At 32.1% G+C, this 23,881-nt stretch overlaps 4 protein-coding genes and 1 pseudogene across 7 annotated transcripts; 2 read left to right on the plus strand and 3 right to left on the minus strand.

Moving 5' to 3' along the window:
- On the minus strand, nucleotides 1–6,255 carry LOC133676532 (aladin). The gene is made up of 15 exons (XM_062098210.1): nucleotides 6,038–6,255; nucleotides 5,892–5,947; nucleotides 5,489–5,665; nucleotides 5,189–5,303; nucleotides 4,979–5,078; nucleotides 4,685–4,868; nucleotides 4,296–4,350; nucleotides 3,593–3,680; nucleotides 3,360–3,435; nucleotides 2,818–2,917; nucleotides 1,846–1,897; nucleotides 1,199–1,336; nucleotides 937–1,024; nucleotides 747–814; nucleotides 1–348 (listed from the first exon to the last, which is right to left on the minus strand). Exons 1-14 carry the CDS (start codon nucleotides 6,093–6,095, stop codon nucleotides 752–754), a joined length of 1,350 nt encoding a protein of 449 aa, XP_061954194.1. The 5' UTR covers nucleotides 6,096–6,255; the 3' UTR covers nucleotides 1–348; nucleotides 747–751.
- Nucleotides 6,256–8,246: 1,991 nt separating this feature from the next.
- On the plus strand, nucleotides 8,247–10,976 carry LOC133676573 (protein ROOT PRIMORDIUM DEFECTIVE 1). Its single transcript, XM_062098260.1, has 2 exons — nucleotides 8,247–9,800; nucleotides 9,918–10,976. Exon 1 carries the CDS (start codon nucleotides 8,334–8,336, stop codon nucleotides 9,681–9,683), a length of 1,350 nt encoding a protein of 449 aa, XP_061954244.1. The 5' UTR covers nucleotides 8,247–8,333; the 3' UTR covers nucleotides 9,684–9,800; nucleotides 9,918–10,976.
- Nucleotides 10,928–13,829, minus strand: LOC133676574 (syntaxin-52-like). 3 transcript variants are annotated; one of them, XM_062098263.1, is made up of 6 exons: nucleotides 13,651–13,829; nucleotides 13,209–13,431; nucleotides 12,316–12,521; nucleotides 12,124–12,224; nucleotides 11,969–12,013; nucleotides 10,928–11,278 (listed from the first exon to the last, which is right to left on the minus strand). In XM_062098263.1, the coding sequence occupies exons 2-6, from the start codon at nucleotides 13,424–13,426 to the stop codon at nucleotides 11,210–11,212; spliced, it is 639 nt and encodes a 212-aa protein (XP_061954247.1). In that variant the 5' UTR covers nucleotides 13,427–13,431; nucleotides 13,651–13,829; the 3' UTR covers nucleotides 10,928–11,209. The 3 variants fall into 3 exon arrangements, with proteins under 3 accessions (XP_061954247.1, XP_061954245.1, XP_061954246.1); XM_062098261.1 differs by lacking the exon at nucleotides 10,928–11,278 and adding an exon at nucleotides 11,426–11,758; XM_062098262.1 differs by lacking the exon at nucleotides 10,928–11,278 and adding an exon at nucleotides 11,426–11,758 and having other exon boundaries at nucleotides 13,209–13,443.
- A 2,848-nt stretch (nucleotides 13,830–16,677) lies between these two features.
- On the minus strand, nucleotides 16,678–19,313 carry LOC133676789 (syntaxin-52-like). 2 transcript variants are annotated; one of them, XM_062098524.1, is made up of 6 exons: nucleotides 19,161–19,313; nucleotides 18,696–18,918; nucleotides 17,674–17,879; nucleotides 17,481–17,581; nucleotides 17,312–17,356; nucleotides 16,678–17,114 (listed from the first exon to the last, which is right to left on the minus strand). In XM_062098524.1, exons 2-6 carry the CDS (start codon nucleotides 18,911–18,913, stop codon nucleotides 16,989–16,991), a joined length of 696 nt encoding a protein of 231 aa, XP_061954508.1. In that variant the 5' UTR covers nucleotides 18,914–18,918; nucleotides 19,161–19,313; the 3' UTR covers nucleotides 16,678–16,988. The 2 variants fall into 2 exon arrangements, with proteins under 2 accessions (XP_061954508.1, XP_061954509.1); XM_062098525.1 differs by having other exon boundaries at nucleotides 18,696–18,973; nucleotides 19,161–19,308.
- A 1,097-nt stretch (nucleotides 19,314–20,410) lies between these two features.
- Nucleotides 20,411–21,991, plus strand: LOC133676984 (receptor kinase-like protein Xa21; annotated as a pseudogene).
- Nucleotides 21,992–23,881: the final 1,890 nt, after the last annotated feature.

Raw genomic sequence — 23,881 nt, forward strand, 5'->3', positions numbered from 1 at the left:
TTTTGGCAGTAAACAGAAAAACTGGAATTAGAATATGAATACATTTTGACAACAAAAGAGGCAGGGCATGAATTAAGCGCAAACCCTATGTTCGTGTTCCTCAATTTTTCATAAGGTGTTACACAAACATTTAAATCTTGCCATGACATGATGTATGCCTAGCATCTTGAGATGCAGCTGGAATTGCGCCTGCTCATGAGGCTTCCACATCAAAAATATACATTTATATGCTCTCTGCATCAGTGAGTGCCATGGATTAGTTTGCTGCATCTCTCCTGGAGGTTCGAACCAACAATCATCTTTGCTATGTGACTTCTCATCAAACAAAAAACAGCACTCTTTCACATGCTTCATGAAACAAAAACATCATCAAAATAAAATCTATCAAAGCTTGATCAATGGACAACATCAGCAACAAAAAATAAAAATAAAAATAAAAACAAGCCAAGAATGTCCCCATGACTTTTGAGAGGGCAGAAGTTGCATGCTACAATAAAGTTGGTGTGGTACATATTAATTGGAACCAATAATCTAAGCATATATTTCTCCTTTTCTATAGATTTTACTCAAATAACAACTGATAACAAATTGGTCCTAGGACCTGCTAGCATCTTAATCATAACAACAGCAATTTATTCAACTAGCATTTATCCAATTGCAGGAGGCGGTTTCTTTAGTCATGACAGAAAATCAGTGAGTTTGGGAAAGGGTTTGAGATGCTATGTGTTTGGAAATTAAAGACATACCTTAGTTATGGAAGACTATGGGAGTGAAATATTAGAGGATAGGTACAGCAAAATCCACTGCTCCAACACTGCACATTAGAGCAATTGCATGAATTGTTTGTTAAAGCTAATTGTTATCCATTGAAGCACTGAAATTGCACAGATTTGTAGTGAATTGTGTACAAAGGTCAAGAAATTTAAGAGGACTTACCACAGAAAGCAACGGTCCCTGTTTGAACTTGTCATGAAATGAAAATGCAATTGGCTTTGGATTGTCTCCAGGCCCTCTAATAAATCCACTGGATTCATATCAAGGCAGCTCATAAATATATAGAGATTAACGATGCTATTTAGTCATTCAAATTAAAATCTCATTTTATTTATCTCTAAAAGAAAGAACTATTAATTGGGAGAGAAAAAAATACTGCAAACAGATTATAGTGAAATGAGGATGATAATGACAAACAACTCACACCAGTGATGCAGAAATTAGGGGAGACCTTCTAACATCATATATGGCAACAAGACCTTTGTAATTGTCATCTCCTCCTTTATAAGATACAGCCAATCTTTCACCAGAAGCATCCCAAGCTATCTTCTCAATTCCCTCACTGCATGATAAAACATGAAAAAATAAAATTAGTTGGCATAGTGTCTTTATGCTATCAAACAATTACCTTACAACCCACAATAGTAAGAATATCAAGCCAAGGCCTGAAAAAAAAGATTTAAAAAATGAGTGCTCATGTCATGTAAACTTCGTCACTTTCTGTTTCTGACCTTAATCAGAAAGCTAAAATCTTTTTAATCATACTTGAAAAATAAGACTTTATAATAATAGCTTTCAAATTTCACCATATTATTGAGAAGGGATTGGGTAGATTAATGTTCATCAGCATTGAACAGTACATGAAAATAAGAGCATTTCAGAAAGGCATTCAAACCACAGGTATATCTATCTGGAGGTAAGAGAATAACAATAACTAAATACACAATTCACCATACATTCATATATTTTTACTCCTTTCATTCTCAAGAATCAGTTCATTCATAATAATTCAAACCATATGAAAGAAGCTAAAAACATTCTGTACAAATTTAAGAGAAATTTTCTCTATACCTGCCCGTCATGGTTGTTATCTCTGGTAAATCAACTGGTAACAGATGTGAATCTGCAGCAGAACAATAATGATATGTTAAAGGTGAAATAACCATATAAAGACCTTATTCATTTAATAAATTCATCAGATAAGAAATAAACTGAATTTGTAGATGACAGTTCCTGCATCTATATAGAGTGCATAAGCAAGAATAAACCAGGTCAATCAGAATTCAGATTGAATATCAGCTTAAAAAAGCAACCTGAAAAGCCCCAGAGACATTACACCACAAATGAGCCCAAAAAAGTAACCTGGTTCCAAAAAAGTTGTAAACCTCTAAAATTCCTAGTAAAACTAAAAGATTCTGCTCCATCAACACAAACCACATGAATGCAAAACTAGTAAATTTCCACAAAATCCTGTGATCCTTCCTTCTCCCAAAAGACACCTGTTGGAAGACTCTGCCTAGTAAGAGATAGATACTATCATCAAAGTTAACAATTTGGCCTATGACCGAAAAGCTAAATAACATAACCCAAAAAAAAGGAGCTAAAAGCTTCTGAATTTTCAGAAACTTGAACAAGACACTCATTTCAAAGATTACATGCATAATTAAGTAATCATAGTAATCCTAAACTCCAATAATTAGCCCATGAAATAGAAAACTACACATTTTGGACTGCTAAATGGATTGAAACCGTGTAAACCAAAAAAAAATCAGACCTAACTTGGGATCCAACAAAAGATATTCAGCCATACAGAAAACAAACAGAATATGCCTTGACTCGTACAATTACAGAAAACCTAGAAAATAGTAAACAAATATACTTACAAATAGAACTTAATACTACTAGAACAAGATTCTAAAGTGCATCTAACCTGGAGTGTAATTTCATATAATACATAATCTTATAGTTTTCTATGTTGCAAGCCTTTTATGATTCTCATTGATATGATTAAAGAAAAATATTTAAAGGCTCCAGCCTGCATACCTAAAGATGGAGGCTTTGATGAAAAATGAATGGAACCCAATGTTAAAGATCCAGAGAAAGCAATCAATATTATATGCCCATCAGGATCCCATGTTGCTCCCTGACAAAAGAAGACATGATTGATATCTGAAGCCAATAAAAATTCTTCCATTGTATTGCATGATGAATAGCATCCAAGATAATGAAATAATTGAGTTTCTGTAATTATCCAAACCAATTCTCCAATTATACCTCTTCAGCCAAATACGGATGGGGCATTTCATTCACTTTGAGTTAGAGAATCATTTTAATAAAATTGCTTCAGAACTTTGAAAAACAGAGGAAAAAAGGGATAAGATGGAACGTTGACCACTTTGATAGACTTTTATATAAACTTATACTAGGATGAGTAAAACTTGAAACTTAAAGAAATTGGGCAAGTTAACTTGATAAGGGATTACAGCCACTGAAATTCAAAACTTGAATGATCTCAATATTTTGCAATTCATAACCAAGAGGTTAGAAGTCATTTATGAATGATGCAAGCGTCATCATATACATACCGTGACAAAGCCACTAGTCGAAGACCAAGGTTCAGATGTCCATGTGTTTGTCTCCCAGAGATAAAATGTTCCATCACTAGATGAAAGAAAATGATAAGCAACAGCTCATGAAGTGGATCAGAGTTCTATCCAAATGCAATATATATATATATATATATATATATATATATATATATATATATATATATATATATATATATATATATATATATTAACTTGAGTTGTGGCCATACAATTTTGCAGCAAAAAAGTAATCTCCAGTAGGTGACCATTTTAGTAACGATATGCCTCCTAATCCACGTCGTATGGGTGTCCCCAGACCTATAAATTGCAACAAAACAAGACAGATTGAGGGAGGTTTTAGAGACCAAAAATCTTGGTGAAGCAATATCAAGCTCAATAATACATAAGCCTATCCCAACTAGTCTGAGATTGAGGCTTAGTTGTAATTGTTGTGATACACAGGGCTCAAGGAGTTAAGCATCCAAAAGAGTTGACCAATCCTTTCAATAGTAGTCAAAATTGCTCGATCTTTTAATGTCATTGATTTTTGTCATGAAAATTTGGCCAAATAAACTCAACTTAGTCTTTAAATACCCAAGCACGCGGGACCTAAGGCCCCAAAATGGCTAACCATTGGATTTTCACCTCATCATATGTCATGAGTTTGTAATTATTTAAAAGCAACTTTAAACTATAAGCATGGGGGACACGTATGAGGGCACAAGAACGTCCATAAAACACCACTGAATGCATAATGTAATCATGTTAGTTGCACACACATGATAATATATCCATGTCAGGGGTATATGTATGAAGCCAAACGTCAGGAAAAATATCATACTATTGTCTTTAAGCTAGAGATTTCAAATAGCCTCCTTAAAAACTAATTGGTGTTAACCATGAAAATTTAAGAGGTCAACATTGTCCACATACCTTGTGAGACATCCCATATGGTGAACGAAGAGCTCTCACATGATGCAGATGCCAAATATGTGAAGCTAAGTCAAGGAAATTTAATCTCCTTTAAAAAAAGAAACTAATCTGAAATGATGAAAAGACATACCAAATAGATACGAAATTTCAGAGCTGACAAATTGTAGAAAATATTAAGGATCTTAAGACTAGTCTCAGAGAAGTAAAGCTTGCAAATTAGTTCAGAAAAATAGCTACCATGTAAAACATATGATAAAATCATGTGCCGGTGTAAATAGCTTCAAGGCTACAAGATCTGCAATGATTTGGTCTGAAATGCATATTTTTCTGATTATTTTTTTTTAAAAAAAAAAAAAACACTTTCAAACTTCAAATTTAAATTGATCAGGATATCTTCCATCAGGACTCCATGATATTGCACTTGTTTGCTCATCACTGTGACTACGAAGAAAATCCACTAGAGTCCATCGACCTCCAGAACCTCTAGTAAGAGTTCCCAAGGAGGAAGCAGCACCAGGCCTCACAGTGGCTGGATTACCTGGATAAGAAGCAGCCCATATGCAGATTCCACCCCTGGAGTCCAGTCCAACAACCGAGAAAATACAGACTTAAAGCCTTGTAAAAGAAATGCATAAAATTGACTATCACAATACAATGACAGAAATTTCAATTTTGATACTTGCTTGCATGCTACAGAAAGTGACTTTCCACCATTTGGTCTCCACTCAAGAGCCCTAATATCTTGTTGAGCCCCATTGCTTAAAACACAGGCATCCTTCCCTTCTGTTGAAAAAAAATCAGCACAATATCTCTCAAACTCTGTAAAAAGGCCTTTCCCCTTAACATGACTGCTCCTTTAAATCATTAAAATCTTGTACCATAAAACTGCTTACCTGAATCTTCATAATCACGAACTATAACCTGGTTCGGACCTGAAATAAATGCAATAATATGTCTATGCTGGTGCCAACTCACTCCTTGAAGATCAATCTCCGGTAACAAGTGTACCTATACCACTTACTACTTGAGAATGCAGAACTACAACATATCAACCCTCTCACTCACTACTTCTCATTCAAAAACTTCTGAAAACAGTTACATATAATCGCCTAATTTCCCATTTGCACTATGTTCCACTACTAATTACACAATCAAAACAAAAGTAAAAGATTAAGGTGTTATTATTAGCTTACACAATTAGGATAAAACATGCGCTTGATCGAGTCATTAACAAGGTATTGCAATGATTTCATCAAACCTTTCCTCTCAACACTCTCTCCATTGTTTCTTTCCTGGTGTTCAGATTCCTGATTTTCTCCGGTCGATCCCAACTGCTCTGGTTGAAACGGAATTGGACTGAACACCATTCCCTAAGCATCATTAAATCCAAAAAATCAAAACTTTCATTATCAAAACACAAAATAAAACCAAAACCATTTTTTATTAACACAAAATAAAATCAATTTATTGAAAGAAAATAAAAAATCTGAATCTTTCCATTGGTTCAATTCTAAAAAAGATCAAGACTTTCAATAAGAAAAAAACATAAAATAAAAGAAACCCATTTTTACAAACACAAAAAGGAAAGCAGTTTACTAGAATTTTTCCATAAGCATCCTTGGCTCGATCATCAGAGATGGCTTCAGCTACAACTGCAATGTAGAGCAAATAAATTTATAAGGATTCAACCTTTGAAAAAAACAAACCAAAAATGTATGCTTTAAGAGGGTGAGAGAGAGTACTTAGGGTTCGATTGATTTCGCAGATGGTGACTGAGCCTTGCAGTGGAAAGGAAGGCATGGTTTTTGGGAGGAAGCAAGGGCGGTTGACTCAGTGAGTTGGGGAATCAAGTTATTGAAATTTGGGGTTTAGGGTTTTTGTTCAGTCTTTCACAGTACAAAAGCTTTGTGAGATTTTGGATCCCTTTTTGTTGTTGTTTTTTTTTATATATAAAAAAAAAAACAAAATGTTATTTTGTGAACAGAGGGCAATGAATTTCTTTTTAAAAAACAAATCAATTTAATAACCTGCTCATACAAAAGCACAAGAGTATGCTATTATATTATTCTTTAGTCCCTGTTTTCATAACATGGTTGTAACTTAGTCCCTCTTTATTCAACAATTCTATGTTGTTGCATCCACTTTAATTCTAAAGTCCTTCATTTCAGAGCATATTTATGGTTGAATTCATTTTTTAAATTATTTTTTACTTAAAAAATAATTAAATTGGTATTTTTAAATGTTTTTTTATGATTTTTATATATTCAAAAATATTGATATTAAAAATTAAAAAAATATTATCTTAATATATTTTTAATTAAAAAAAACTTTTATAAAAATATTATACATTACCAAATATTTAATACTTAGTACTATCATGCGAAGTGGTATAGGACGCACGAATCACTCAAACATTGTAAAAACAAATATATTTTATTGTGCTTTAAAATGGATAGAGCCTCTAATCTTATTAATCTTGGTTTTTTTTTTCCTCCATTCTTTTTTCATTCTCATAATTTTTTTAAAAAAAAAACAACCTTTTTTTTCAAATAATCCTAGCCTAATAATAACCACATCTGGTATTATAGAAACTGATTGAGATTGTGTAAAATTTATCAAATATTAATCATTAGTTAATAATCCAAACTTAGGTAGGTTAATTTTAAGAAATAATTAAAAAAACAAATATTATTTTAATAAAAAAAATAACTAGACTAAGATTATCAATTCCGTTCCAGTTGTCATTTTATTTTTTCAATTGGAACAATGTGTTTTGATTTCGAAGCATTTTAACGTATCATTTCGGAGTTGTAATATATATATATATATATATATATATATATATATATATATATATATATATAAATTTCAACTTAAATTTCAAGATAAATAAACTTGAAATTATGCAATTCAAATTTCAAACACAAGTAAAAAAATAAAAGTTGAATCGATATGACTCAAACGACTCGATAAGTTCAAAGAAAACCTGCATAGCTGATAAAAATATAGTTTAAATAAAAAAAATCAAGATGACATATTTTTAAAAAATATATATTGAGATGACAACACATTAGATCGTCCTGGGTCAGCCTTTTAAAATCATGACTCGGGTCATGAGACTATAATAAATCTAAATAAAACAAACCAAAATAAAATTATGAAATTCAATTCTTAATAAACCTATTATTGAATGATGAAATTAAAAAAAAAGTAATATAAAAAAACACAAAAAAATAACATTTCAAAACAAAATTACAAATTTAAACAAAATTATAAAAATATCATTAACATTCTCACAAGACTTTTCTATATTTTAATTGTCCTAAAAGTTTAACTTATTGCTCGTAAATTATCAGTCTGATTTAACTATTAGATTAAGAAATATCATCAATACTATAAAATTATATAATATAAAAAAACAAAAAAAATATTTTTTAGATGGAACAAACTGGAATGTTCTAGCTATAATTTGGACGGAATTTAAGAAATAGATCAAAATTATGAGAAATAATAAAAATTTATTTCAATTTATTTTATTTTTTAAACTAGAAAGAAATATACCAATTAATTTAAAAAAAATAAATGAAACTGACAACTTGAATTAAACTAAAATGACAATTGTTTTGGATTTGATCATGTCAAAAAGTGAAAAAAATGAAAAAAAAAAAATTGCTTGATTCTCTCTTGATTCATCAATACCTAGTTTTAGCATGTATTTGTGATGGTAATGTGAAGTGATTTTTTAAATAATTTTTTGATTGATATTTTAAAATATATTTTTTTAATTTTTTAAAATAAAAAGCATTAAAAAATATAAATTTAATATTTTTAATAATAAATATATTTTAAAAAAATATTTGAAAACAGTTTCAAATGCAATGACAAAACAGGTATCCTTTAAAAAGTTTGAAGCTGGACAAACCCATAAATTAAAATGAGGTGAGGACATAACCCTCAAAGAAAGACAAACTCTTGAAAGCTCAAGCTCCAAAACCCTCTCCCTCTCTCCCCTTCTCAAACAGAAGAGGAAAAGAAAAAATGAACCTTTCGAAAGTCAGCAAGCACCACTGCCTTTTACAGTTCAGAATCCACATAAATCCTCAAGAAACGAACCTTCCGAAAATCCCTTTTGGTCCTTTCAATTTATTCATCCAAAGAAGATGGAAAAAGCCAGCAAACACAGCACAAACTCGGTTAGAATCAAGAACCATAGATTCTAAACTCAACAGACTAACAACCTACCTCAAGAAACTCAAAACCATCCTCAAAATCTACGAACTCATGTCAAATCGAAAGAGGGGTCCTTTTGTATCCCTGCAGTTGATGTCCAGATGGACAAATATAGTGGGGCTGAATGTAGGTATGGGTGAGTTTGTGCATAAGCACCCCCATGTGTTTGATGTATTTACACACCCGGTTAGGAGGAATTTGTGTTGTAGGATTAGTGGGAAATTCAAGGGTTTGGTGAGTGAAGAAGAGGGTCTTGTGAAAGATTGTGAATTGGAGTGTGCGAAGAGAGTTAAAAGGTTGTTAATGTTGTCTAAAAACGGGAGACTTCATGTTCATGCTTTGAGGTTGATTAGGAGAGAATTGGGGTTGCCTGAGGATTTTAGGGAGTCAGTTTTAGGGAAGTATAAGGAAGATTTTAGGCTGGTTGATTTGGAGATTGTTGAATTGGTTGATAAAGATGAGAACTTCGGGGTGGCTGAAGTTGAGAAATGGAGAGAGAAAGAGTATAGAGAGAAGTGGTTGAGTGAGTTTGAGACGAAGTTTGCATTTCCTATCAATTTCCCTACGGGGTTTAAGATTGAAAGGGGGTTTAGAGAGAAGTTGAAGAATTGGCAAATGCTTCCTTATTTGAAGCCTTATGAGGGAAATGAGGTTGTTCAGGTGGGCGCTTGTGGTGGGAATAATAGATATGAGAAACGGGCGGTAGCGATGATTCATGAGTTGTTGAGTTTGACAGTGGAGAAGATGGTTGAGGTTGAGAGATTGGCTCATTTTAAAAAGGATTTTGGTATGGAAGTGAATGTGCGCGAGTTGTTATTGAAAAATCCTGGGATTTTCTATATATCAACTAAGGGAAGCACTCATACTGTTATTCTTAGGGAAGCATATAGTAAAGGTTGTTTGATTGAGCCAAATCCGATTTATGTTGTTAGGAGGAAGATGTTGGATCTTGTATTGCTGGGTTGTAGAAACACAAGAGAGTTGCAAGCTGAGGAAGAAATTAAGAACGGGAGTGACAGTCTCATTAGGAAAGCATTTGCTGGAAATACAACAGTTGGCGAGTGGGTTGTCCCAATTTTAGAGAGTTTTGACAATGTAAATGACCATGATGATCCAGGTGAAATCATTGATGCATCAGCGGAGTTTGATGGATGCTAGGAAAATTGAAGCGGTGAAAATGACGAACGAGCTAGGGGGTGATCCAAAATAAGCATATGGTGACTTTACATTCATTATCCAAGATGTAATTCCGTGGACTGTTTGAACATCAACAAGGTTGCCGCGACAAGCAGTTCTCCTTTTATAAATGGAGTAATTTCACACAGTACATCAACACATCCTTTTTGTAACACCGCGTATTATCAGTTTAACACTTTCTTCCTCCTTTGTCAGGGGAAAGGAGTAGTATCGTGTAGCATTCCAGAATGTCCAAGGGACAGAATGTTCACCTTAAGTTGCTTCACAGTCTTATGAGATATGCAGCAGTTTGAAAATGCAGGTACTCTGATCGAAAATGATGACTGAAGACAAATAACTAGTGTTATATAGGATGCATAGGTTTCTTCTCAGACATGCTAAGGGTCCCGGGAACTAACTGCGAGGATGAAATGTGATTGGTTGCTTTAAAGATGATCAGGCTGGAATTAAGGACAAGCATTCAAGGGGTCAGGGGATTGATGGCCTTGGCTGAACTTGAAATAAGCATGGCTGTCTCCGAAGTCTAAACACAGAAGTGGTGCTGAGAGTGATTCTGCTTATTGATGCGTGAAGTCTTATTGTACCACGGACAAGACTGGCACCGGATGGGGCTGCTTGAGACTGGAAATGAGACGAGGAATTTTTGTTTCGTGTTTTAAAAGTAAAAAAAAAAAAATTTATTTTTTTTAAATTAATATTTTTTATATTTTTTCAAATTATTTTAATATATTAATATTAAAAATAATTTTTAAAAAATAAAAAAATATTATTGTTATACATTTCCAATTCAAAAATATTTTAGAATCACCCTTTTAAAATTGCAATTGCGTCGTAAGCAGTTTCTTTTTTTAGGTTTCCTTTTATCGCCACCTTTTCTGTAACATAGGTCATTTTTGTAAGCGTTCTTGGCATCAATTTAATACTTTCTTCTATTTTTCGTGAGAGACGGAAGTAGTTTGGTGTAGCATTACTCTTTATCAGATACGCAGCAATATGACAATGGTTGGACAATGTGAAGAATTGAAGATATGAAGTCCAGGTGATGGGGTCAATAATGATGGTGAAGAGAGAATTGCAGCACAATAATACATACGCTTCTTCTCCAATCTGTCATTCTCGTGCCAGGTAGTGTGTAGTGTTTAATTATTGTCAGGAGAGAATTGGAACATAGGGAAGGTGGAGATTAGCTTTGTTTAGTAGTGGTGTACAAGAAATTGATTCTAATTGATGGAATAACCTCTTATGCTTTGTTTTCTTGGGTACAATATAGTAAAATAGAAAGACCAACTTCAGAGAAGACGATTCCCAATCTTATCAGCTAGGCAAAAACCATGTGAGCCCCGGAGGGCAGGTGGTGATTCCAATCCTGCATTGCAGAATCAGAACCTAAACCCAAATGGGTGTTTGTATAGTCTGCAGTCTGCACACTGGTAACCTTCTCAAAGAACAGGTATGAGCTTATATTGACCATCCTTTTTACAGAAAAGCTAGAACAAATGAGGGTGGCAAGAGCTAAAAGTTTGCAAATGCACCTGATTGCATCCATGGAATCTAATCTGCCACCAAACGAAAACAGTCCAATATTTTAGCCAGCAAGATGCCCTGCTAAATGCCCCACGATTGGGCTATCGTGTTAATTGCCAAACCAATATAACCTGAGAAACCCTTGAACCAATTCCCAAAGTGATCCCAAATCCGTTAAATTTTCCTAGAAAACACACATCCATCACGGTGCATTTATATTCATCGTTGACAATCACCAAAACGCTCTATAAATGAGTTAATTACACACTCAAAACATAACCACGAGACCAGCACAAATCGTCTGTTTCTGCCATGCAAGTGTATCCAAGCAAAATTGCACACAAGGCCAAAACAAAATCAGAATGTTGAGCTTACTATTCCTAACATTACAAATATTTAATCAATACCAACACGATAACAATTAGAATGACAATAGCAATGACCAGAAAGATCCAGCAAGCACAGCCACTTTTGGTGCGTTTGTTCAGAAAAGCCAAATTCCTTTGAACCCTCTGTTCCAAATATAACCAACATAAGCATCACGTGAATGTGAAAGTTACCTTTCAGGCAACCATAAATTTATGCATAAGATTATCAAAAGACTGAAAAATCATCTCCTTCACACAGTAAAACCCTTAACCAATAGTTAGTTTTATTGCTAATGAAATACAAATTTATAACAATTAATTGTGAACCGCCAATCTAAAGATCGGAAAACAAACCTGCATCCGGGAATTCGTTACATCCACATGCTCGTCTAAGTCATCCTGAATAAAGAAAAGGGAATATTGTGTTATAGGTTGCAATCAACTTCAGCATGTTATGAAAATGCGAGATTATAAATGGAAAAAATGGGGAATAAATTAAAAACACCGACCAGAAGCCTAGTGTGTAGGGTAAGTTCCTCGTTGACAGCCAATGCAATGTGTTTTGTACTTGTCACTGTCTCGTCCAATTTCTCAAGGCCTTCATCTTGTTCTGTTTTTTACGCAAAACAAGTTATGAATCAGCATTACATAATCAGAAAACCACAGAAGCCAAAAAAAAAAAAATAGTTGTTAGAGCATGCCTCTCATGGTTTGCCGTTGAAAACCAACAAGGCCCTGGTTGTCCAAGCCAGATGCTCTATATATAATATCATCTGTCTTGCTATCAGACCCAAGCAAGTTCTCTCTGTTAGCAGCACCGGCCATATTGAGAGCAGTAGACATCTGGTTAACTTTTGTACTCAGATTTTTCAGCATCTCTTGACGCCGATTTATCTCTTTCCCTGATCTGGTTTTGAAAACAGTAGTCAAAGATTTCTTTCACATTCAGGAAAACAGCAGCAACAAATTATGGCTAGCATATCACACGGACAAAGGTTCTCCACCCACCCTCCACCCTTGCGCTTACCTATAAATGACTCGTTCATCTCATTTTGGTAAAGTATACGTTGAAAGATCAACAAATCAAAGGATTTCCACTCCTCAATTGTAGAATACTAAGTATCTGCTACTATATTCGATCCTCCTATGAAAAGGGTTTTCTTAACAAACGTGGATGAGCATTGAACAAGCAAAAATTTCCATAAAACAAAATGAAAAAAGAAAAAGAAACAAACACTTTCTATTACATTATCATCTAAAGAAACACGAGCACTCCACTCATTTAGCACTGTCCTAGCTCCTTAAAAGATTAACATTAAGATTAAATTTGAAAAACAACCCATGAAGCCTTCACCAAAACTTTAGAAGAAATGAAAAAAAAAAATAAAGGATTGCTGTTACATTATCGTCTAAACTAACACAACTGCTTCACTCATTTAACACTGTCCTAGCACCTTAAGATTAACACTAAATGTGAAAAACAACCAACACCTAAACATTCACACAAAAAAAGAGACAAGACACCCACAAATCTAAAACAAGATTCCATAACCATACTAAGGAACCCTCTATACATAATAATGGAAACACTTACATTGGCTGTTTGCCTGGAAGTGCTGACAAAAGGGACTGCAGACTATCAAGTTTGGTTGTCAAAATAGTGGCCTTTCTCCGCATCGCAGAGAGATGTCGCTGTGTTTCTGGTCTAGATTGAGGCAAAGAATTCTTCCCAGAAATCATATCACTAATTTCATCACCAAGTTTTGATGCTTCATTGAATTCTTGCATCCATAATTCTGATGGCGATGCCATTTCCCCTACAATAAAATCTCAACTTCCAATTTAATCGAAATGGATCCAATTTTCACGAAATATCTAAACTTTCAGAATTCCCATCTCTTATTAAATAAAATTTCTAAGTCTTCTTGCTATCAGAATTGAATTCAATTGGTAGCTAAATTTCTAAATGAATAACTTAAAAAAATCCAAACAAAACCCATAAAAGATAATCAATTTGTTGTTCGTTTATGACTTACCTTAGTAAAAACGACCAGGGAGTGATGATTTTTGAGAATTGAGAAATGTTTCTACAGCTTCAGCTCTGTTTGTGTAGAGAAAATGAAGACTTGCCGGTGTTTAGCTGTACAAATTGATCCGAAGTTTCTAAACTAAGAGGAGTGGCAATGTTGTAAGAAATCAGAATGCTACCCACCAAGATCTTAAATTAATGTGCTGTGAATTAAAAAATTAATGTTAATATATAATAAAATATAATAAAAATTATATTTTATTATAAAAAACTTTGAGTTACTTTTCAACATAGTAAAAGAATAAAATAATGTTTTAGTCGTTAAAGTGAAATATCATTTTTTTTAATCAAACTATAGTAGTTTTTTAAAAAAAATATTAAAAAAAATCAAAAATCAAATTACAAAAAAAAATAGTAATAAGCCAAGTGTAGAGTATATTGATAAATATTAGAAGTGTAAAATAAATAATATTTTTTTACAAAAAAATATAAAGAAAAAAAACAAAAAATAATAAAAATAACACAAATGTAAAATAATGAAAATACTAAGTATAAAAAAATAAATAAAAACGTGTTTTCTAAGAAAAAAAGTCAAAAATTATAATTCTATCACTGCTATATTATACTACAATAAGAAAATTAACAAAAATTATAATTATATTATTTTTAAATAAAAATATTTTTTTGGGTATAAATATAATAAAAAGAGAGAGAGAGAGAGAGGAGCAGCTAAGGTGGGCCTCTCCACTTGCCGTAAAACAAGAATTATCCATTAGTTACGAAAAGATAGTTATTTAGCTATTGATGTACATTCAATTCTTTAAAATTCCGTACAAGTTAAATTGAAATTGATGATGAAAATCGATATAACTTTTAATTAAATCATTGGACTAAAATAAAATTGTACGACTATATTCTATAAATTTAATGAATCAATTATTATAATAAGTTAAGGTTATTTTTATGTTCAAATTAGATTTAGAAATTATTGTTTTAAAAGTTTGTCACTTTTTCATTTCTTTTTTAAATAGAATTTAATTTGAATTTTATTTAATTAAAGATTTTATTAGTTAAATCAATTAAACTTACTATTTAAAAGTTTTATATGTTATTAACATATAATTAATAGCATTCATAGTTTATTAAATCAAAATTATATTGTATACAATTTAGCTGTCATTTTAAGATTTTTGAAATTCTTCGTTACTTTTCATATAATCTTCACATGGCATTATTGTTCGAATGTTTACAATGTTTTATTTTATATATAATTTAACTTTTATTAGACCAAATTATAGGCTAATTTGTTAGAGAATAGTGTAATTGAAAGACGAGGGATCGAGATGAAAAATATAAAAGGAATGAATGGCTTCAATAAAGTTTAAGTGAAACGTTTATTATAGTTTTTGTACTTTTTAAATTATAAATATTGGGTCTATTTAGTTTCTAAAATTTAAAGGCAAAATCAATTTTAATCTCAAATTTTATTTGTTTTATTTTTTGATCTCTAATTTGAGAGAGATTAAAGAAAGTTATCAGAATTTAGTGTTAGAGAGAAAAAAATTATTATCACCGATTCCGACCAAAAAAATAATTAATATTGATGTTAAATTATTTTATTTGATGATGAGAGTTCACATTAGATTTTTTTTTCTCTTGAAATTGCCTAGAAATATATATTTAAGCTTAATAGATTTTTTTTATTTCGAGTTTTAGATGATTTTTTTGGGTTTTTTAGGCCATATATATGTGTATTAAGTTGTATAGGATGTTTTTTAGGTGTTTTGGGTAAAAAATAGGTCGAAAATATATTTTTAGGTTTAAAAAACATCTACACTGATTTTTGAGTTACCACAGCAGCTGAAAACAATGTAATATTAGATGACGTGTCATTTACCTTAACAAACAACACAATATTTGATTTTTTTTCCAAAAAAATTGAGACAAACGACATGTCTAAAAAAAAATAAGGGTTTAAGAATGCAAGCTTACACTTGCAAGTCTGTGTGCGGGCCCTTACTAGATGGGCTAGGTGCGTTGGCCAAGCCCAATAACACCTAATCTTTTAAAAAAAAATGTTTTTTTAATTAATTCCTTTTTAGTTGTATTTTTTAAAAATAACTTTTAAATTTATATCTAAATTAATACATCTTCTCTTTTTTATTTTTTTATTTAGTCTTTTTTAAATAACGGTTATTTTTTAGTTATTTTGTATGCATTTCATTTCTTTCTAATTCATCTATATTTTTTTTATGTTTTTTATATATAATTTATGTTATAAAATAAAAAATATTTATTTATGAATAATATTTTTAATATGTGTAACTTTGCATAATAATTTTTTTCCTTTTATTTTATTTAATAAATTTCATTTATGTCTATTTTTATTATCATTTAATTAAATAAAAAATATTTTTTATGGACAAAATCATTAAATACAACCGTGTCAAAGACCTGAATTAGAGATCAAATATATCGATCTATATCTACATTTTAATTTTTTAATTTTAATTTTAATTTATAGTTAATAATTTTTTTTATTAGTATATATAATTCTTAATTTATTTAATTAGATTTATATATAAACTTTTTAATTTTCAATTAGGATTTTTCTATTAAAAAAACATGTTAGAAAAGCAAATTTGTTTTTTAATGAATGAATTAATATAGTACATTACAAGGTATGTCGGTAAAAGGCTTGTACAAACGTTGAAAAACTCCAAAAACGGGGAGTTTCTCGGCATTTGTCGATTAAGTGTGGAACCTATTTGGTTGGCCCCGCCCTCAACTTTTGAAAACCAAAGGCTAACTTTTAGTATTTGGACACTCTCACACGCGGAGCCAAACGGTGCTCCGGAGGTCATGAATCCCTTCTCAAAATCAATGAATTGGAATTACTTGGCAGAGGAGAGAACACATCTTCCCTTACTATGATGGAGCACTGATTGCAGCTTTTGATTTCCAGTGCATTGTCCTTGTGATCAGGAAATTCTTCTTTTGATTCACAACAACTGCTACAAAATGCAAAATAGTGTTCAGGATTCCAATAGCTTCTATTTTTTTTAAAGCCTTTTAAAAATATATTTCACTTACAAAAACATATATTTTTGTTTTAATGTTAATATCAAAAATAAAAAAAATTCTAAAAGTATTATTTTAATACATTTTTAAATGAAAAATTTTCAACACGAGACCGGACAAAATAAGTGACTTCCCAGTGCAAATCTCCGAACATTTAAGACCAACAAACATTGTCCCTCTGCTGAGAAAGAGCAGCCTGGCAATTCCACAAAGCGCCATTGGCAGAAAAAGACATCACAATCTCGAGCGTGATATCCTCAAGAGTTACAAATGTTGAAACAGTTGCCATATCACAACAATTAGAATGACAACGGCAATGACCAGCAAGATCCAGCAAGAGCAGCCGCCCTTGGTGCTTTTGTTCAGAAAAGCCAATTTCCTTTGAACCATCTATTGCATAAACAGCATCAGCATCAATTGAAGGTTAAAATAATCCAGGCAACTTAAAAGGTTAAAAATGCAGAAATTTCCCCATAAAAATATCAAAAGATTAACTCTTTCACACAAGTAAACGCCCTAATCCCATATGTGTTCCACATTGTTTACAATCACTGAGAACAGTTAAAATTAAAAACCAGGAATCAAACCTGTAGACGAGAATTTGTTACATACACGTGCTCATCCAAGTCATCCTGAATTAAAGAGGGAAGGGAATATTGAGTTAAAGGTCTACAACAACTCCAGCATGTCAAAGGATTGTCAAAATGCAAGGAGATTATAAAATGGAAAAATGGGGGATAAATCAAAAATTCTGACCAGAAGCCTAGTGTGTAGGGAAAGTTCCTCGTTGACAGCCAAAGCAATATGTTTTGTACTTATCACTGTCTCCTCCAATTTCTCAAGGCCTTGATCTTGTTCTGAATATTTTTATGTCAATTAAGCTACAAAACTTGAACTACATCTTTCTAAAATCAGAGAAAGCAAGAACATCTAAGTTACAATAACATGCCTTTCATAATTTGCCGTTGAAAGCCAACAAGACCATGGTTGTTCAAGCCAGTTGCTCTATTCATGATATCATCTGTCTTCTTATCAGGCCCAAGCAAGTTCTCTCTGTTAGCAGCACTGGACATATTGAGAATACTAGCCATCTGGTTAACTTTAGTACTCAGAGTTTTCAGCATGTCTTGACGTCGATTCATCTCTTTCCCTGTTCTGTTCGTGACGGTATCAGAATCAAAGGTTTTCAACAAGGTCAGGGGTGAAAAACTACCGCTAATGCATTGTTTGGCATATCATATTTATCTATATCTATCCCTTCTAACTACCAATGAATTTCTCGTTCATTCGATTTCAGTAAAATATCTATAGAAACTACAAAGGTCAAAATATCAAAGAATTTCTCATATTTGAGTACAAAATACCATGCAATACTGAGCACTTACTTCAATATCTAATCCTCCTATGAAAAGGGTTTTTCATGCAACTCCGGAGGAACACCACAACCTCATATATAGCAGCCGAACTTCTACAATGCAAAAAGAAGAAAGAAACAAAGAATTTCTCGCCTCCCCTATATTTATGCCTTTCATTTGATATTGGTAAATTCCCATTGAAGATCCATTTGTTGATACTTTGTACTCTTCAGGTACAGATTACCAAACCATACAGTAGTATGGAAAGGGGTTTCTAGGAAACTCTAGAGGAAAGCCTCAACCATACAATCAAAATATGAAGCAAAAGAAAGAAAAAGAAACAAAGGGTCGCTGTACAATGTCGTCTAAACTAACACAAGCATTTCATTCATTCACCACTGTTCCAGCTCCTTAAAATTAACATTAACATTGCGAAACTGGCCACACCATAAAATTCACCAGAAAGGATAGGCACAAACATAAAACAGGATTCAATAACCATAATAAAGAGCCATTAGGAAGTCTATGCTAACCCAGACATTGCAGCATAACTCAATTTAAGGCCCCAAACAAGGAATTTACTAAACAGCAATTCACAAGAAAGAAAAACACTTACATTGGTTGCTTGCTAGGAAGTTCTGACAAAAGGGACTGCAAAATATCAAGTTTAGTTCTTAAAATAGTGATCTTTCTCCTACTCGCGGAAAGATGCCTTTGTGTTTCTGGTCCTGGTGAAGGCAAAGAATTCTTCCCAGAAATCATACCATTAATTTCATCACCCAGTTTTGATGCTTCATTGAATTCTTGCATCCATGACGCCGATGGCGTTGACATTGCCCCTATAATAATAATAATAAAATAAATAAACTTTGCTGCTTTATTTGCCCTGTAATCCTACCAAAGCCAAAGAAAAGCTTATTCTCAAAAAAGGGTATTCATAACACAAAAAACTGTCGTAAAATTCTAGTTCAAGATTGAATTCTGAAACAGTCCGTGATGGGCATAATCAAACTACCCCGAATTGCTGGATCATAAAACCGAGACATAAGACCTGGGCTTCAAGGGAACAGAGAATGTTTACCTTAAATTGTATGTTTGATGGGTAATGGATGATGGAGAGAAGAGAGCCTTGGCTTCGGAGGAACAGAAAATTAACGTTGACGAAAAGCAGGCAGAGAGACGAGAAGGAAAGCTAGGTGTCTGGCTACTAATCAATGAGTAATTAATGAACTAAGAGTGACACGTGTATGACGATTAACTTGTCGGATTTACTCAGGATTTTTTTTTTAAAAAAAAAAAGCCTAGGAGAGTCCGTTTGTTCTTGGGTTGATAATGTTTTATAATTGCAGGTTTTATTGTCGTTGGTGGGTTAATTAAATTAAAGTTAAAGAAAAAACTATGGTAGAGTCTTTTACTGTATATGAACTGGGTAATGCGAGTAAAAATGGATTCCAATAATATTTTTATCCCTTTTTTTCCCGCTTCAATTATTAATTTCCTTTAATTTTTTTTTCACAATCTATTTTCTAAATATTAGATTTGATGTTTTTTTATTTGTTTTTTATTTGATTATTATGTTGTGTGAAAAAGGTTCGAAGTTAAATTAATGCTTGATTTTATAAAAAAAAAATATATAATTTTATTATTTGCAAAAAAAATTAAAAATATCAAATTAAAAGTGAGGGAAAATGCAGTAATTTAACTCTAAGCAATGTTATTCAGTGCTTTTCTAGAAAAATATGCCTTGACATTTTTTTTCAAATTCTATTTTGGTATCTTTAATTTGAATACTATATATTTGGATCTAAAACTTTATTGATATTTAAGTCTATAAGTTTAAGAGATAAAAAAGAAAGAGTTGTTGGGAAAAAAAAAGCATTAGTTGTCCATAATAAATAAACTTATTATTAATATTAATAAGCTTTATTTGATGAAAAAAATTCTATTAAGGGATGTTTTACTTTTTATTTTATTGAAAAATAAAAGATAGCGATTGATAAAGAAAATTTTATTTCGATTTGGTTTTATATTTCAAATCAGTTTAAATATGTTTTGAGTTTGAGAAATTAATTTATTGACAATCTAAAGATTCTTTTACTTGAAGTCCTCGTGATCGAGGAAAGTAATCTCAGTTGTCAGATTCTACCAAGTCTACGCAAATGCGAAAAGCTTCAAGAAATATCAATGACAGACAACAATTTTACTGGAAACTTACCAGGAGACATTGGAAACTTATCGATGCTTATCGACTTATCTAGTGGTCGCAATATGTTATCAGGGCCAATGCCACGCTCTCTTGCTAATTTATCCAGGTTCAATTCCTTATGATATATGTCTTGCAAGGAACTTGTGGCTAAATTAGCTTTGTATAGAAATAATTTGTCTGGAGAGAAACCAAACTGCATAGGGAAACTTACTTCTTTAAGACGCATTTATCTTAATTCCAACGGATTGAGTTCTACCATCCCCTTGACATTGACATTATGGAGGTTGGAGGATCTAGTGGTTTTGAATCTGAGTTCAAATTCTCTGAAGGGATCACTTCCATTGCAAGTTGGAGGAATGAAGGCCGCAACTGCTATTTATTTGTCAAGGAATCAATTGTCTGGTGATATTCCAAGAACAGTAGGTTCACTCCAAAACTAGATAAATATCTCGCTTCCTAGGAACAGTTTTCAAGGGTCCATTCCAGAAGGATTCGGTGATGTGGTAAGCCTGGAATTCTTAGATTTGTCTCAAAATAACTTGTCTGGTATGATCCCCAAGTCATTAGAGAAACTTAGATATTTGAAGTACTTGAATGTGTCTTTCAATGGATTACAAGGAGAAATTCCAAGTGGAGGACCTTGCAAACTTCACTGCTCAGTCTTTTATGAGAAATAAGGCTCTTTGTGGCCCTTCCCAGCTGCAATTACCACCGTGCCACAGGAAATCTCATAGATCTTCAAAGACTAAATCCAGAATTCTTAGGTTCGGTTTACCAGCCGTTGGTTCTCTACTGCTTGTGTTGGCTGTCATTGGTCTTGTTTTAGAATGTCGACGAAGGCATAGAAAAAGTCCAATTCCAGAAGCCTTGCCATTGACTACAGCAATCCAGAGAAGAGTTTCTTACCTAGAACTGCGGCGTGCAACAAATGAATTTCAAGAGAGTAATCTGCTAGGTGTTGGAAGTTTTGGCTCTGTAAATCAAGGGATGCTTCCTGATGGGCTAAATGTTGCTGTGAAGACTTTTAATCTGCAGTTGCAAGGAGGATTCAAAAGTCTTGATGCAGAGTGCGAGATCATGCGCAACATTAGACACCGCAACCTTGTGAAGATTATATCTGCAGTTGCTCTAATATTGACTTCAAAGCCTTGGTCCTGGAGTACATGCCTAAAGGAAGCTTGGAAAAATGGCTATACTCTTACAACTATTGCTTAGAAATCATTCAAAGAGTGAACATAATGATTGATGTTGCATCTGCATTAGAGTATCTTCATCAGGTCATTCAACTCCGGTGGTGCATTGTGATTTGAAACCGAGCAATGTGTTGCTACATGAAGACATGGTTGCGCACGTATGTGATTTCGGCATTGCAAAACTCTTAGGTGGAAGTGAGTCCATTGTACAAACCAAGACCCTTTCCTCAATAGGGTACATGGCGCCAGGTGTTGTTTATTCTTCCTAATGTAGATTATGTATTCCTTGGTTTTTCTTAAATATTTGGTAAATCACATCCTTTAATATTTTAATTATCACGCTCAGAATATGGACTGGAGGGACTTGCCACAAAGATTGATGTCTACAGTTTTGGGACCATGTTGATGGAAATAATCACGCGAAAGAAGCCCACCGATGAAATGTTCGAGGGAGAAATGAGCTTGAAGAGATTGGTCAAAGAATCTTTGCCTGGTTCAGTGGCATTATGCTGAATAGAGGAGATGGCTACTCAAACAAGGAGCAGTGTGTGACATCTATAATGGAATTGGCTCTGCAATGTTCTAATGGGTCACCCGAAGAAAGGATCAACATGGTTGAAATCCTGGCAAGGTTTAAAAAGATCAAGGAGCAATTCTTAATATATCTCTCCCCTCTACTTTCTCTTCTCTGCCTAATAAAGAAAAATGCTTTGAGATTTGTAATTTCTCACCTCCATTTTCCTGTCTCCTGTTTTCCACCTGACGAGGCTGGTCTTCGTTAGGTGTCATAAGAGAATTGATAGGTCTCCTCCCACATAGGTTGGTGGGCGTCTAAGTTGAGCTGTTGAACACGACTTGAATTTTGACCTCGTGGAAGCCTCAAAACAAGGTCAAGGGATCTTTCATTGCTTAAGTTAGTGAAGATAGAAAGAAACTTTTATTTGGTTCACATAGGTCAAATCTTATCTTTTTTGTCAGGAGGTCGTCGATTCTGTTCATTCCGTTTGGAATGGCTAGCATATTTTATTTCAGTTTAAAAATAAAATAAACCAAAAAAGATTTTATCTCGTTTAGAATTTCAGCTAATTCTAAAAATTTTGTTCAAATTCCAGCCTGAATATCAGGTTTCATTCCATTCTGGTCAAATTATATTTTTTTTTAAATAATATCTAATTTTACAGTATTAATTATATTTCTTAAACCAATTATTGGATTGGATATAAATTTTATGAAAGGTTTCCTCACATATTGGTATATCTCAAGTTAAAATTTTCGAGCAATTATATATTAGAAAAGCCTTGCAAGATTCCTAATGACATTCTCAAAATTTTATCTAAATTCATAATTTTGTTCAGAAAAATCATTTTATTGTGTCCTTTTTAGATTAATTTTTTCTTAATTTTATTATTCAAGAATGAATTTATTAGAAATTAAATTTCATAATTTATTTTATTTAAAGTTATTATGATCTCATGATCTAGGTGGATTTAACATTCTTATACCTGTGGATTTTAAATAAAAAAAATCATCCAATTATATAATATTGAAACATTATCGAGAGATACTTAACATGCTCATGCTTGAAATTATCTAATCAACTATCATAGAGGGCATAATTATATAGTTAAGGACCTGCCGAATAGTATGGTCCAACTATATTTAGACGGGTATTACAATCTTGGTGGTTCCTTCACGTTATTTAATTTTGACTATCATAGAGGGCATAATTATATAGTTAAGATTTGTGAGTAATGATGTTAAAGTTTATAATAACATTAAAATATACAAAACATTAAAAAAAAATCAATGAAAGTCTAGAGTGTATATAATTTTTTTAATATATAAACATGCAAAAAAAAAAACTCATGTTGGACATATTTTCAATATAGATATAATAATAATAATAAAATACTAGTATGCATATTAAGTATTTATTCAAAATTATAATTGATATAAAATCAAAGTTTTAGCATTCATACTAATAATAGTAATAACTATATATGTTTAAATTGAAATAAAAAAGGATATGTACTTGTTGAAATATTTTAAAATAATAAAAATTTTATTGTTGTCAAAGATGAATTTTTTATCTTTAAAGTTTTATTATTTATTACTTGTGTAACTAAGATGTTTGCAGTATATCTTTCAAGATTTCAACAATACTATATTGGTTTAGATTTACTTCTAAATAAGATATTTGAATAAAAATTTATATAACTCAAATATTTCATAACAAAATGAACATTAGCTCTAGATTTTAAAGAAAAAACAAAGCATAAAAAAAAACTAAAATATAAGATGATCAAGAGTGTATAAAAATTAAGTAGGAACTCTTCATTCACTTTTTCTTTTTATAGTGGATTTTAAAAGTTAAAAAGTTGAAAAATTAATTATGATAATAAT

The sequence above is a fragment of the Populus nigra genome, chromosome 17 (genome assembly GCF_951802175.1).
Source record: "Populus nigra chromosome 17, ddPopNigr1.1, whole genome shotgun sequence".
Lineage (NCBI taxonomy): Eukaryota > Viridiplantae > Streptophyta > Magnoliopsida > Malpighiales > Salicaceae > Populus > Populus nigra.

Bases quoted from the DNA above. Each gene is read 5' to 3' on its own strand.
- LOC133676532 (XM_062098210.1), bottom strand. From the start codon at position 6,095: ATGCCTTCCTTTCCACTGCAAGGCTCAGTCACCATCTGCGAAATCAAT. The intron at 5,304-5,488 runs GTAAGCTAATAA...TAAGTGGTATAG, and splicing joins GCATGTTTTATCCTAATTGT to GTACACTTGTTACCGGAGAT. The intron at 815-936 runs GTAAGTCCTCTT...TCTAATGTGCAG, and splicing joins AGGGACCGTTGCTTTCTGTG to TGTTGGAGCAGTGGATTTTG.
- LOC133676573 (XM_062098260.1), top strand. From the start codon at position 8,334: ATGAACCTTTCGAAAGTCAGCAAGCACCACTGCCTTTTACAGTTCAGA.
- LOC133676574 (XM_062098261.1), bottom strand. From the start codon at position 13,426: ATGGCATCGCCATCAGAATTATGGATGCAAGAATTCAATGAAGCATCA. The intron at 12,522-13,208 runs GTAAGTGTTTCC...TTTCAAAACCAG, and splicing joins CTTCCAGGCAAACAGCCAAT to ATCAGGGAAAGAGATAAATC. The intron at 12,014-12,123 runs GTCGGTGTTTTT...TTCTTTATTCAG, and splicing joins CCCTACACACTAGGCTTCTG to GATGACTTAGACGAGCATGT.
- LOC133676789 (XM_062098524.1), bottom strand. From the start codon at position 18,913: ATGTCAACGCCATCGGCGTCATGGATGCAAGAATTCAATGAAGCATCA. The intron at 17,880-18,695 runs GTAAGTGTTTTT...CGTCACGAACAG, and splicing joins CTTCCTAGCAAGCAACCAAT to AACAGGGAAAGAGATGAATC. The intron at 17,582-17,673 runs GCATGTTATTGT...AAAAATATTCAG, and splicing joins TCAACGGCAAATTATGAAAG to AACAAGATCAAGGCCTTGAG.